The 15,289-nt window shown below is 41.2% G+C and overlaps 1 protein-coding gene across 1 annotated transcript in view; it reads right to left on the bottom strand.

Annotated features, from left to right (window-relative positions):
* Window positions 1–404: 404 nt before the first annotated feature.
* Window positions 405–15,289, bottom strand: part of TRIM29 (tripartite motif containing 29) — a 55,581-nt gene continuing 40,696 nt past the window's right edge. Inside the window, exons 5-10 of the mRNA XM_083161884.1 lie at window positions 15,163–15,255; window positions 9,788–9,874; window positions 7,865–7,933; window positions 5,341–5,436; window positions 3,979–4,055; window positions 405–557 (exon numbers count right to left, since the gene is read on the bottom strand). Coding sequence (XP_083018010.1) covers window positions 498–557; window positions 3,979–4,055; window positions 5,341–5,436; window positions 7,865–7,933; window positions 9,788–9,874; window positions 15,163–15,255 — 482 coding nt within the window. The 3' untranslated portion in view covers window positions 405–497. The remainder of the gene's footprint in view (window positions 558–3,978; window positions 4,056–5,340; window positions 5,437–7,864; window positions 7,934–9,787; window positions 9,875–15,162; window positions 15,256–15,289) is intronic.

Here is a 15,289-nt window from a genome sequence, read left to right as displayed (position 1 = left end):
CATATCCAGCGGAGGACTGTCTCTAAATGTTTAATACAAAAAAATAGATATTTATATGGAGATTATCCGTACTATAGGTTAAAACAATCAAGGCAATGGTTCAGCGCATCAAGTTAGGATTTGTGCTGTTAAATAATGTCAACCCAAATTGATCACCTAAGTCTCAGTTGCTATAATAGTCATATTTTCTAAATAAAAACATAATACTTCCTACAAAGACACAGTAAAGAGTTAAGTTGAGATACATAGATAGGAGTTTCGTTCTAGCACGGACCCACCCAGGAATTCCAGTACGTGGTTATTGCTGCTGGCTAGAAAAAAAACCTGTTTTGCGTTTTTCCTCCCAGACAAATCCAGTCATAATGCATTGACTCCAATAGCAGTGAAAGAATAAGGCAGCGTTCCCCACCCTACTGTATGTCTGCCCATATATCCCACATATCCAGAGCTTTGGTAAGTAAGAGAAGAACAATTTAGGCTTCTTTGGTCCCAGCGACTTATGGGGTTTCAGTGTTGGCGGCATTTCCTTTATTCACATAGAATGGGCGTTGTTGGGTCTGTGGGAAACATAACATAAATGTTAGTCACTGCAAACGTATTCCATTAAAGAACATCATGCTAGAGCAGATTCTGTACCTGGTGGCAGCCCACCCACTGGAATAAGTCAGCATTCATTGATGGGCTAGTAAAACAAAGGATAAATCCACATTTTACTACAATAATTCAACACAGTTTCGATATAATATCCGGGACCTCTTCTCCGGAAGATGTGTGCTACAGTGCTGGCTCCTGCTCTGTGACAGGAGACATATGCTGCAGTTAATGTTACAGAGCGGCATCTGGTTCCTGTCAATGAGGAGGAGACAGTATTTTGGAATAACCCTTTCAGCGGGTGATGCCTGGGTGCGACCCGCCCCCTGTATTGACACCACTGGCAGCCAGCATTGCCTTTGACTACAGAATGCATAGCATATGGGAAATATAGCCAAACCATAGAAAACTGCATTTTACCTTTGCTGCATCCCAAACAGACAAACTGTACTTATCTGGTAATATAAACTGTACTCAATTTATCTCAACAATATTCTACTTTTTACTTATTGATCATAATAACTAAGCAATGAGTTTAATTTAAGATATTGTTAATGCTGGGCATACACTATAGAACAGTGGTAGCCACCCCTAGCCTACGAGAGCTACCAACAGTTCACATTTTCCAGGCAACCTAGCTGCTGCACAGCTGCACTCATTAATCACTGAGACATTTTAAAAGATACACAGATGGAGCTAATTAGCTCACTTGTGATTCTGTGAGGAGACCTGCAAAACATGCACTGTTGGTAGCTCTCGAGGGCTAGGGTTGGCTACCCCAGCTATAGAATTATCAGTCCGACTGTCCGATGGCCAATGTTAGACTGACCACCGGTACGCTCACCACAGGTTCTATTCTCCCTTCATGGGGGTCATGGACCCCCCACGAGGTAGAATAGCACCTGTTGGATCCCGACTGTCAGACAGTTGAACAGTCTGGATTTTAGCATCGGCGTTGTGGTCGCTGGGATCCTGACCTGGGATCCGTTGTGGTCATTGAGTCATCCGGCAGCCCCCAGTGTATGGTCACAATAACTGCTGGGTGTCAGCCTGTCAGATAAAATGTCTGTCAGTCTCGCAGGCATTCATCTGACTGCGTATGCCTAGCTTAATAAATTCAATGATTTAGTCTCAATCAGCCATATTGCCAAAATGTTATTATTTGCCTGATATATAGTGTAGTATAAAAAGTAGACTAAAGTTATTTTTAATAATTGTATATAAAACACTCTACCCTATATAAAGATCTTAATTAATTGGCATTTTGAGACCAATTAACATAATGGTAAAGCAAATATAAAATGTAGTTCATCACTGATTCTAGAAATAACAACATATTCTATACAAAGTGAACTTCGTGGGTTGACATTTCTTATATAGTAATTTTGAACGAAATGATATAATTGTCATATGCAATGTATTATACATGGATTGTCATGTCAATCTCACAGTGTTGTCATGGTAGCATGATGGAATGTTAATCATATACAGACAGAGATAAGACAGCTGGAGGCCGTAGGACCAGCAATTACAAAGCGAGAAGAGTGGACACAACGCTCTGTGATGGATGCTGATAACACAAGACTCATTAACTAATGAGATATTGTATACGCACTATGGTGACAGCGTGATGATCATTGGTATTGTTATAAACAATGTTTCATTTTCTGTCATTCTTGATGGCAGTTGTTGCTGGCGCTATAGGAAAGCTACTTTTATACAACGCAAAAGAGATAGATGTGAGTGTGTGGGTGAGCCACAAATCTACATTTTCTTGTAACAATAATTAAAGTACAGTAATATGTATCAGAAAAGACACAATGGCCAAAACTGATTGACTTGCTATTCCACCAATACCTGCAGTGGCGTCACAAAGGGAGGGGGGTGGGACGCACCTGGGTGTTACCCATCAAGGGGTGATGCCAAAGTGCTAACTCCTTAGTGACAGGAGCCAGATGCTGCACTGTGACATTATGGACAACACCTGACTTTTACTGGGGCAGTTCGCATCTCTAGGACCCGGAGTGAACGGAGGTTTGGGAAGTAAGTTCACGCTCCCAACTCAGAAGGCCATGCCCCACTGGTGAGGTCACACCTTTTATAACAGCAGGTGGCTGAGCTGCAAACTCTATGTAGATCCCCACACTGCAGGTAGAAACATCGCTGAATATATGCTTCCCATTCTCTTACTGTATGTTTGCAAAAAATTAGGATATCGATACAAAAACTCGAAACCAGACTATCTCTATTCTTTTTCATTGAAACCCCTGTGAGTCTTATGTGTTACTGGAAACAAGTCTGGAGAAGTTTTTGTCATGTGACTATGCTGTAAACTTATTTCCCTAAACTAGGGATGGCCATCGAGGGTTGCCATAGATGGAGATAGTACAGTCATCGATGGCAGCATAAAACCTCATGGATGACCATCAATGTTTTTGACTATCGATAGTCATCTATTTCCTTTGACCGTCTGGCCCATGGGCCAATCAGAACATGGGGCCATGACTTCCCAGGTGTCAGGGGCGTAGCTATACTCTGTGCCCCTGCACCTTCGGTAGAATTTTTAAAAAAAACTATTTGGTTATGCTGTGCCACCGTTGGGGGATGGCCATTTGGTTCTGTTCCATCAATGGCAAAGCTATTCTACATCGACCAGAAACCATCAATGATGCATGGAAGTAGTGAGAAACAGTATTAACCAGTCAGCTCCCAACGGCCATGGTACAGGCTTTGTTTTAAAAATTACAGTTGAGAACTCAAAGGTTAGTAATTTTATTTTTCACTTTATCTCTCTTCAAGGCTTAGTACATCTGCCCCTATATCTTTCAGACACATGAGTGAGGAGCATGCTTGCCTACCCTCCAGGAATGGCCGGGAGTATCCCAAAAATTGTGTCCCCCTTCCAGCCCTCCAGAAGGGTGGGCAAGCCTCCAATGTGCCCCCATATGCCCCCGCATCTTCCTACCCTGCCGGTAAAATTCCACGATTCGCAGGTGTACACAGAGGGGGAGGGTCTAAAATGACGTGATTGGGTCATTTTAGCTATGCCCCCTCCACGTACACCAGTGAATCGCAGGATTTTTTATTTTATTTTTTGCAATGGGGGTGGGGCTTGATGATGTAGAGAGGAGACATTAAATGTCGGCAATCATGGTGTGGAGTTGCTAACATAGAGGCATCTGCAGTAACTAAATGGGTAAAAACATTTCTTTGTCACACAGGAAACACTTGAGAACCCTTCAGTTACAATGCTTTGGGCAGGTTGACGTCTCTCCAGCTAAAATAAATTATTTTCTAAAGCCATCTTAGGCACTTAGTCCATGGTGATGTCTTCTACATGTAAATACCAAGCATAACATCCCTCTAATCCCTGTATACAGAACTCACCAGCAGACTTTGCTTTGAAGATTTCCATGTTTGTGGCAAAGATTTTGTTGGCTGGTGCCTCGTCATCATCGGGTACACTATAGGGAGATATTACAATAAAGTGTATTACAGTAAAAGAAAAAACAAAAAATTTCATTAAAATAACGACCCAGAGGACAGCATCAGTGGGGTAAATTTACTAAGATGGGAGTTATATTGAAGATGGGATGTTGCCATGGCCGAATCCAAGGAGGGGCAACAGGAGTGGATGTCCCAGGGCCCCCAAACATTAGGGGCTCCCAAACTTTCCTTCTGAATCGCCTATGCCATTAGTACCGAAAATTGGAGCACAGCTGATTCAGCGGTGTCTCCGATTTCCCCACCACACAGCTGCTGACAGCCCCACATGAGGTGTTGCTGAAGTCACTGTCTGAGCTGAGAGTGAGGTGTCGCTATTTCAAAGGCAGTGAGCTTTGAGCGGAGTGGCGCCGGACATACTGTATCAGTTATTGTGAATCATTCATAAACAACAGCCCTATATACTATTTTCCATTAGGTAACTGACTTTATTTAACTTCTAATATTTTGTGAACTACCGTTTGTATTCTTATGGTGTCTGTGCATTTTTATGTTTATGTCCTTTCATTTTAACAAATGTATTAAGTCCCATTTTATACCGGCTTTTGTTAATCCATTACATAAGTAATGAATTAATAGATAAAAGGATTCCAGTCCAGCGATGAATCTGATTTATCCCCAAAAATAGCTAAACATATCGTTCTTTGGCATCAACCAACAATGCAGCCCTTGACGATATAGGCAGATTTGACAGCATATTCATACGACAAGGGGGTCATTAACGACCGGCGAGAGTAACGATATAGTGTGTACACACTAGATCAGGGGTGGGGAACCTTTTTTGTGCCAAGGGCCGTTTGTATGGGGAAAAAATCCTTCGGGGGGGCCATATGTAAAAATGTCTCTTACAAATTGTCCTGCTGCAGCCATCCCACGCTCCGGTGGCTGCCGCTGAATAGGACTGACAGTCTCCGGCTGCTGTTGATTAAGAGGAATCTTGCGAGAACTACGGATCTCTCACAAGAATTCCCCTGTACTTGACTCCCGGCAAAGCCGCGGGGCGGGTGGGCGGGCCACTCAGACCGGCTACGGGGGCCGCATACAGCCCCCGGGCCTGAGGTTCCCCACCACTGCACTAGATGATAGACACGATAATATCATTAACAATAAATTGCACTGAAAGGGTCTCTATGCAGGTCAAGACACTGGACTAAAGCCCACTTATCTTGTCCTCAGAATTGTGATCACAGTAGCAATACACAGTGAATGTAACACAGTGGCATAATGAAGTCAATTAAAACGTACCATTCATGTTAAATGGGCTGCTGTCTTGTTGATTGGTGGTGTCTGTGGTTGTTACGCTGGATTGAAATTGGTAGGATGATGGTAACTGGGTGGTGGCTGAGGAAAAAAGTAAAGATGCAATACAGGTCATTATAATGGCATTGCAACTGGACCAGAGGAACAGGAAAAGAGACTTTTTCATTTATTGTTTGACATTTAAAATGAAAGAAGTGAAAGAGAATGAGGAAAAGGAGAAACACCAAATGTGACAATGTTCCATTAAATGATCTTCCACCATAATCGTAAGAACCGTATGTGACCATGACCATTAACCATCATGAGTAATGACTCGTTAATAGATTCTGTAGAGTTTAGCCAATCATGAAGAGTAAGCAGACTTGGATAACTAATGCTTGAAAAATCACTTTTTGAAATTGATCTATGATCAGAGATTATTTATTAATATATGCAAATTGAATTCTTGCATACTAATGAGTCATACAGGCAGAACTGAATCTTTTCAGTGCCAATCTCCCATATGTATCCCAGCCCTTCCCATTGGTTTATAGTGGGTGAGGAGAGGCTGCTGTTTAGAATATTGAACTCTCTACATTGGGGTCCTTCTGGCTAAACAGGGAGGGAAGGTGAATCTGTTCTCAGTACTCTTACAACACATTTAAGTATTTAATAAATACTCAGTAGATAGACCCCTATGTTTCTGCTTTTCACATAAATTTAAATAAATAGTATCAGATACAACTTATCCCAGGTGACTGCAGATGGATAACTATAATTAAAGTATAAGAATAGAAATTTCCCTCTAGAAACAAAGATATGTTGGCAAGGGTGTATTATTCAGGGTACATATCTCCATGCTGACTTCTAATTTGAATGCAATACTCTACGGAGGTTTTGGTTAAAAAATAAATTGACAGACAGGCAAATGCTGACACAGACTAACACTGACTGACACACAGACTGCACCTGACATTAAGACACTGACAGCGACAAGCAGACAGGGAGACCTCCGCAGCACCTCTTTGCCGGACAGACTGTACCCTCCCACCCATCCTCCTGATATGGGCACAGCATTATTGGGTCATTAATTAAGGATGCTGTGGGTACAGCTGTCCCGGGCCGCGGCCTCTGGAAGGGCTGCCTTCGCTCCACTGAACAAAGCTTTTGAGACAACCGGAGCTCGAATAACGGCAGTCAATCAGAGCAGCTGCTGGTACACAAGCTCTGATTGGTTCACCAGCCGGTGCTGCATTTTAATTGGCCACCGGCATCCTGAGTTGAAGCAGGCTGCACTCCAGGACCTCCGGGTTGCAGCTCAGCGGAAGAGGAGGTGGGGGAGCAGGAGCCGGGTCACAGTAAATCAAGTGAGATGGCGGGGGGGGGGCCGGGGCCTGGACTGGAAATGAGTCCCAGGCCCCAAAATTCCTGATGGCAGCCCTGCCTACAGGAAATTGTGATTAGCTGACTACTATTTTACATACTGTATATTATTATCTCCTATGTTATAAACCTCCTATGTTTCTGGACAGATTAGCAGCAGATGTTAATTATATCAATATCTTTGTTTTCAGCCATTATAGTACACTTTCGGCTGAGAGCTGTATGCGGATTTACTAGCTTACAGCGCTTAGCAATATCCCCTATTTTAGGTGATTATTTCTTTACTAGCTAGACATATGCTTTCCATTTGATTTAGGAAAAGTTGATGATGGCACTTCGGAAATGATTTTGACACTTTAAATTGCAAGCATTCAGGGGGAGATGTATCAAAGCTTGAAGAAAGAGATAAAGTGTCAAGCACACCATTCCCAACCAGTGGCATCACAAGAGGGATGAGGGAGGTGCGAACCAAACCCAGATATCACCCCCAAAGTGGTGACACTAAGTTAACATCTGGCAATGACAGTCTCCAGTTGAAGCCCACATCTGCCAAACCCCAGTAATGATGGAACCAGGTGCCGGAACACTAAGCCACGCCCCTGTCCTGCAAACCCACGCCCCATCCTGCTAAGCCAGCTAAGCTGCCCTTTTTAGCAGCCAGCATACCGGGTGTCACAGGGGTAAGTGAGTTCACTGTTTCCAACTGTCATTTTTCAAACACAGACTATAAAATTACATTTTCAAGTTGATTGGTTGGGACACAGACTATAAAATGTCAATTAGAAGCTGATTGGTTGGAACTTTATCTCTATCCAAACGTTCCCTCTCTATATGATATGAAAATACGCATCTTCTTTTCTGACTGTGCATTGTGATCAGCTACTGTACATAACAAATAGTAAGGCTCATTCTCAAATTTTAATGCTGACAAGAATTATTTATTATAGAGATTTTGAATTAAAGATTTTCTTCTCAAACCCCAGTTGCAGAACAGTTTCTATAGAAAGGAGAAAACACCAGTGAAGAGGAGATACCGATCAGAGAAGAATTGGAAAGCGGGTGTCGTAATCACAATGTGGATCATTGCCATTTTGATTGATAGTGTTGAGAGTAGTAACTGACATTACATCAGAACTGGCAGGAATACCTTTCTGAGAATAAATGGAAGTTTCCTCTTGTGCCTGGTGGGGAGGGCCGTCCCACATCCTGTAAGATCCTATAAGAAGAGGTGCTAACTTTTTAGTATTCTACAGGATTGTATGTTATTCAGATTATGTTGCATTCATTTATTCTTAGGATTTGCACTCAATATCTTGTGGTTATACACATACAGATCATATTTGCCTACCTGAAAGTTCTCCTGTCCGAGAGAACCCCGGATAGGAGACAATATGCAGCTTTATCGGAAGTTGGGGAGGGGCTTGTCATCATTAAGCCGACCCCCTACCCTTTAAATGTCTTGATTTGCGGCTCTATTGGGGAGGAGATGGTAACAAATGATGTGATTTGCATAATTTTAGCCTCCTCCCCAAAGAACCACAATTGCTGGTATTCGATCGGCAGATTGAGGGGGTGCGGGGTCTAATGCCGGGGACTGCTAAATGCAAGAGGCTTGCCCACCATTCCAGGAGGCTGGGATGGGAACTCTATTTTTGGGACCTTCCCGGCCATTCTAGTAGGGTAGGTAAGTATCATTCAGATATGTACAGACTGTTTATGCCCAGCATTATTGTCAGGATCTCTTTATCATAAGGAATTTTAATTATCATACTGAAATTTTGAAGAGGGTTTATTATAATGCTGTGTGAGCAGGGAGACCGGTTAGTACATACTAGAATGCATTAAAAGCTAACTAATTAATTAGTTACAGCTCGAGCAGATCCTATAATGACACTGTATCAAGCGAGAAATGTGCAAAATAGCTAATTACGGCATTCGGTAGTTATATTGTGAATTGAACAATGGACCAAATAAAGCACAGACAATACTCTGACGCACACAAATAAAACAGACACGTATTGGCACATTAACGAAACATTTGAAAACAAAGTATGTGTCCCAACTTCTGTAAATGAATCACGCCTTCCGAATGAGTTGATTGTAAAAGGGGCACAATTGACAAGAACCGCTTTACCAGAGCAAGCTGCTGCTTAAAGCCGGAATTTAGTTATAAACAGGCAAACAAAAACATACATATGGAACCAGTAGCAGCGCTGAAAAAAATTGGATTAACCTTACAAAAATATACTGTATATTATCAACGGATAAGGTATAAATTAATTTACTGTGCCATCTCATTAGGTAGCAATGGATAAAATATAACAATAAAATATAATAACATAAAATTAAGTTGCATGCGAAAATCAATAAAATAATAATGTGAATGTAAATAAATATAAATATTAAAAAAATCACAGCTATATCATCTCACTGTCTGTTCCGATATATGCCTGGAGTATTATGACCATCTCAGGGTGATATAATTACCATCTGCCTTACATGGACACAGAGCTCAGGGTCCTTGGCAGGTTGCTGGAATTGCAGTCCCATATAAAGATGGAACTTTAGAGTCCCTTTTTGTAATACAAATGGGCAGTGAGGCCTGGATAGAAGCCGCAATTTGCGGTTCTGAGAGTGCAACAGCAGGTTAGGTCCATTCAGGCTGCTCTGGGCAGTGAATTCAAAAGTGTGGATTGCTGTGACTTGTAGTCCCCCAGTGGCACATTTTTAAACTCACTACCCGGATCAGCCTGGACGGGTGGGACTACAAGATTGCTGGACCCTGCCCTACAACATGTTTATATACTGTATACATAGATGTAGTTTGTGGGTTTTTTTAAGTTTTTATTTTAGTTTGGAACTTTATTTTAAGTTTTCCTGTTTTTAAGACTTGTACAGTAATTCTAATTGAATATGGCATTCTTGATACCCTAGAAATCCTCCATAGTAAGGAAGCCTTAGTAAACGTTTTTAAAATGACCGATGTCTTACAAATCATGCCACTTCTACATACAGACCAATGAAACAAGACTTCTACCAATACATCATGTAGTCAGCTGTTGCATTGTACCTTTGTTTCCATAGATGCTATTTAGGCTTGAGGAAGGGCTGTCGTTTAAGGTGCGCCCGGGAGACGCCTGGTAGGACTGCCGACCTCCTGGTGGAGATAATAATATGCAGGTTTTCAGTGAGGAAATTACAAATCATTTCGAACACAGGAAAATGAATGAACTAAGAGATAAGCGTCAATCACTTATCTGTCTCAGAGCATTTTTTTTTTTTACAAATATACATTATAAGTTTTAATGTCAGCAGTTAATCTTCTTGAAGAAGGTGGCATTTCCGCAATCATTTACTCAATAATATACTAATACTTAAGAGATTAACATTTAAATGACAATGACAAACTATTTCACGAAGATGTATTACGGCAATTAAACAAATCTCTTCAGTCTAGACTTTTGTTAGCGTATTTAATTATATACAGTATATTTATATCTCTCTCTCTCTCTCTCTCTCTATATATATATATATATATATATATATATATATACTGTGTGTGTGTGTGTGTGTGTGTGTGTGTGTGTGTGTATGTATGTGTGTATATGTATGTGTATATATATATATATATATATATATACACACACACACACACACACACACACATGTACTCATAGACATGCACACACATATACCTGTACATACTCAAATAATATAGGGGCGCCACCGAGTCTGCCTATCACAAAATGACAGATGTTTTTGAGGAAAACATGGATATGCAAATAATAAGGCCCACTTACTTTTTTGAGATTTTGTCAGATTTGACCCAATTCAGATAGATTGGGCCAATTTATCTGACAAAATCTGATGTGCCTGTCTGACAAAATCTGATGTGCCTGATGCTGTAGGACCAGATGCACATTCCCGTGCGCATTGGGTCTAACCAAGAGATTGATCCTTCAGCACATAGGATAAATCTCAAGTCAATCAGGTCCACCATGTCCCTCAGACAAGTTGGACAAGTGTAAGTTGGGCAGTGCCAACATCACTGTGAGAGATGTGCAAAATACCTCCAAAAATACCAGCTTTGCTCACCATTGTTATATAAATTCAAATACATTTTTTTGTGTAAAACAAAAAGATCATATTTCCTATAGAAGGTAACATTACAGGTCATTATACAATTGTTTGCCTGGCAATTTTCACACTTATTTTGACAAATTCACTTGGCGCATAAAAGGTTACATTTGACATCCTCACCTTTCACAATTACGGTATTTTAATACAGGGTCTGTGACACATCTCGTGAATGCTATATTTTTCCTGAATATTTGGAGAATTATATATCTATATTTATCTTGTGTTTATTATGGGGTTTTAGTTTTTTCTTTTAATTATGAGAAATTAACTTTATAAAATCAATAAAAACAATATTATTAAAGTGGAACAATAAAGTTGTGTCATAGCAGAGCTACTAGACATAGTAATCAATGTGGTAAGTGACTGGCTAATCTTTGCATGTTGCTGATTTTATGGGCTACATTTCATAGTTGTTCAGCCTACAAAATGGCTGCCTCCACTGGAGCATGTTAAACATACAGTAATTTGCATATTCATGGTAGATATTCTAATTGGTCTTCCAGATACTAAAAAAACAGTTCCATAGTTAAGGCCACTATTGTAGAAAACTATCCTACTATAACAGTCTATAGGGCATATTTAATAATGAGTGACTGAGATTCCTGTCATCGCTGGTTACGAATGATCAATGGCACTCCATCAAATCTTCAGTTATTTTTAAGCACATGACAGAAGCTGATTGGTTGGAGCACCATTTATCATTTGTAACGAGTGATAACAAGAATATTACTCGTTGTTCAATCTTCCCCTACATAGGGGTTGATATATCAAGCAGTAAATAAGAGTAGAAAAAAGCACATAACAACCAATCAGCTTTTGCCTTCCATTTTATACAATGTATTTGATAAAACTTCCTGAAAGCAGATTGGTTGCTATGGACAGGGCCTGACTGAAGCCAAATGTTTTGGTAAACAAATATATGCCTTACGACCCTATGGGTAGTTTTGCGAAAGCCCCCCAAAATTAAAGGGGGTTTAGTCTTGTGGGAAAAGACCAGCTGTAGTGTTCCTCAAACATTATGCCCAGGTTTGTAGTGCCCCTTACACATTTTTGCCCACGGTAATAGTGCCCCTTACACATTATGCCCGCATTATTAGTGACCCTTGCTCATTACGCCCACAGTAATAGTAGCGATTACATAACCACTTGAGAGAGAAGCAGCCCTGATCTCAATGCAGATTAACATGGCAGCACTGCACTAGTAATCAGACTCACAGTTCCCAGCATCCCTTGCTGCCGGGACCTATCAGCAACAAGGGCGGCTGCATGGAGCTGTAGTTTACCTTCAGTCTGATTCTTAGTGTATTGAGATGATGCCAGACAAAGGCACCGACAGTAATATTTAGCGCCTGAGTTTATTATCATTGATTGGCAGTAACAGGATATTATCAGATCAGGCGCCCTCCTCTAGGTGGCGCCCTACTCAGGTGAGTACCCAGCATTCAGTATCATTTTTAAAACATTTCTCTGCTATAAAAAAACTGTATTTTGAATAAAAAGTATGCTATGATATCAAATGGGAATGTTGTTATTCCTGTCACCATTTTCGAAAGATGTTTCTTTCATTTTCTGATATTTACTAGCAAAGTAATTAGATCGGGACAGTGGGGAGTTACAATTTGGTTGGAAGGAGAACTCAATGAAAGTATCTCATTAGTCTGTAAAGCTCTAGATAAACAAGGGCAGGCTTTTTTTATTTTTTTACAAAAACACAAATTAAATCACATCAATTGAAATAAAATGAAGTCTAGATTAGGTGCAAGCAGAGAATAAAAAGTGTAATTTCACCCTGCAATTAAGCATGCAGTGCTATGAAATTAGGAAAGTGTTTGGTTTTAATAATAGAGGTGCAAAAGTTCCCTGAGTTATCATATATTGTACATTATCTGCAATTGTGTAGTGAAAGCAAGTGTTCCGATCCGGAGCTGTAATTTGTACATTATATGGAGGTTTTGGCAGCAAAACAATTCTCAATCCGTTCTATTATGGCTTGGGGGTGGCTAATCAACAAAACTGGTTTTCACATGTTTGTATTAAATAGTGTCCAATCAACTGTAATATTTAACAAAACATAATTTAATATAATTCAATTATAATACCTCTGTGCATGCAATATCTAATTAAAACTTCATTGTTAGATTCACTGCGTTTTCCATATTTTTATTTATTAAAAATAAACAGTACATATTTTATCATAACATCTAAGGCTTTCAATTCTGCCACTGTTAAACAATACAGGAGTAAAATAGTGCAGATATAGATGGGGACGCGTGAGAGTCCCACACGCGTGACGTGTCTCCGTCAACACGGTGGTGGGGAGTGCTTTCCCTGCCCGTCTCCCCTTCAGGGAGACGGGCTGGGGGCAGTGGGGGAGCTGCAGTGGGTGGCGAAGGGTAGCGGAGGGCTCAGTCAGAACAGGGTCATGCGCGCGCGTCCATTTCCGGCGGATGGTGGCGGCTAACGATTCGATCACCAGAAGATGCTCCTTCTGTATATTACTCGATTGATTATTAGAATAAATGTCTTTCATTTATCAAAGCTTGTAATGAGACTCAGGGGCATTTACTAAGTCTTGGATGGATATAGGGTGGTATTCAATCCAAGATTGTCAGAGCGTCCCAACAGTCGGGATCTAGGGCCGTTTTTTTTCTCTCCGCTGGACAGAATTTAATGTTCCGCCTGTCGAGTGTCAAAAAGTGGGCGTGCCGGAGAAATCGGCCGAGGATTGTGGAACAAGGCCATGAACTCCACAATCCATGGCCATTTTCGACAAAAGAGATTTGACTTGTTTTAAAGTCGGATCTGTTTTGTCGGAATCCACCTTCAATGCTGTCGGAAACGGCATAATTGAATAGGTGGAGGCCGCTATTTCCCCTGTCGGAAATAGAAGTCAAGATTGATTACCCCCCATAAAGTGAATAGAGATAAAGGGCCCAATTCAGACCTGTATTTGCAGCGGCCATAGATCAGTGAAATCCCACCTTGTGAATTAATGTATACACTGTGCAAAAGGATGTGCGCTCATATAGAAGAGTTTGTAGCAGTGTGAATAGGTCCAAACCCCTTCATTAGAGGCTCACTATGGAATACATTTTTCCCCGGGCACCAGTCATCTCAGACTCAGAGTAGCCAGAGACTTACTCAGCAGCTGCGATGAAAACAGTCATTACCCAGCCTGCTGTTGACTTCACAGGCCCCTCCCTGACATGCTTTTTGCCTGACACTCCCAGAGTTTTTCGGGCACGCCTACTACTTGTGAATAGAAAAAGTAGCAGAACTTCATCATATACGCGCATTGCAGCCCAGATGCATGCGCTGTTCATCAATGATCTGCCTCTGTGCGAATTCGCAGCTGTGCAATGAGGTCTGAAACGGGCACAAAGCACCAATCAATCAGATCCTAATTGCCATGATATAAGGTGGGTTTAAAACATGGCAGTTAGGAATTAGTTGGTTGGTACACGGGGGCATATTTATTAAGCCCCGTGAAGTGATAAAGTGGGAGGTGATAATGTACCAGACAATTAGCTCATAACTAACATGTTTCAGGCTGGGTTTAAAAAAAAACATTTAGGAGCTTATTGTCTGTTGCATTATCACCTTCCATTTTATCACTTCACCAGGACTTTATCTCTGTCCACTTTGTATCCAACAAGGCTTAATAAACATACCCTGAAGTATCAACCAGTGGCAGTACAAAAATCAACGGCTTGGCTGGTGCCAGCTGTCCGCAGAGACTCTTTCAGCACTGCCAGCTCCTTCTCATTGACAGGAGCTGGGTGCTGCAAGTAAATGCCACAAAGCAGCATCTGGTTCTATCACTGCGGAGGAGTCGGCATGTCGGAGCTGATTGGTTTGTAGTTTCTCTCTCATCTAGCTTTGATAAATCTTCCCCTTTGTATGTAAAGCTTACCACACATGGGCAAATCCTGCCACAGGTGTATCTGGCAACAGGGCCGTTGCCTAATTAGGCCATACATAATATTAGTAGTAATAGTAGTAGAATCAGTGGTCGAAGTGGAAATTTTGAAGTGGGGGTATGGAAATTTTAAAGTGGGGGTATGGAAAAGTAAAGAGTGAATATAGTGCGCACCTTCGGACACCCCCCTGTCCATCAACGTCCCCTGCCAGACTGCCCCGTTGTACAGGGGTATTACAAAAGCACAATATGCGCTGCTGAGTGATCAGAGAGCATCCTCAGATTAAAGTGGCGGTATGGTATACCCCCGTATACCGCCCCACTTCGACCACTGAGTAGAATATAATAAAAAACAAACACAGAGCATTATGGAAAGTGTCAGTTACCTTTCACATTGAAGAGAGAGCCAAATCTGCCAAATGAGTCGTTAGGTTGATGCCAATCAGTTGAATGATCTTTCATCATGTATCTGTTTTCCACTAAACGAGAAGAATAATAATGGTTGTCACACAA

Source organism: Crinia signifera, chromosome 19 (genome assembly GCF_055691185.1).
Source record: "Crinia signifera chromosome 19, ASM5569118v1, whole genome shotgun sequence".
Classification (NCBI taxonomy): Eukaryota; Metazoa; Chordata; class Amphibia; order Anura; family Myobatrachidae; genus Crinia; species Crinia signifera.
The sequence above is the reverse complement of the archived record's forward strand: the minus strand, read 5'-3'. Positions and strand labels throughout refer to the sequence as shown.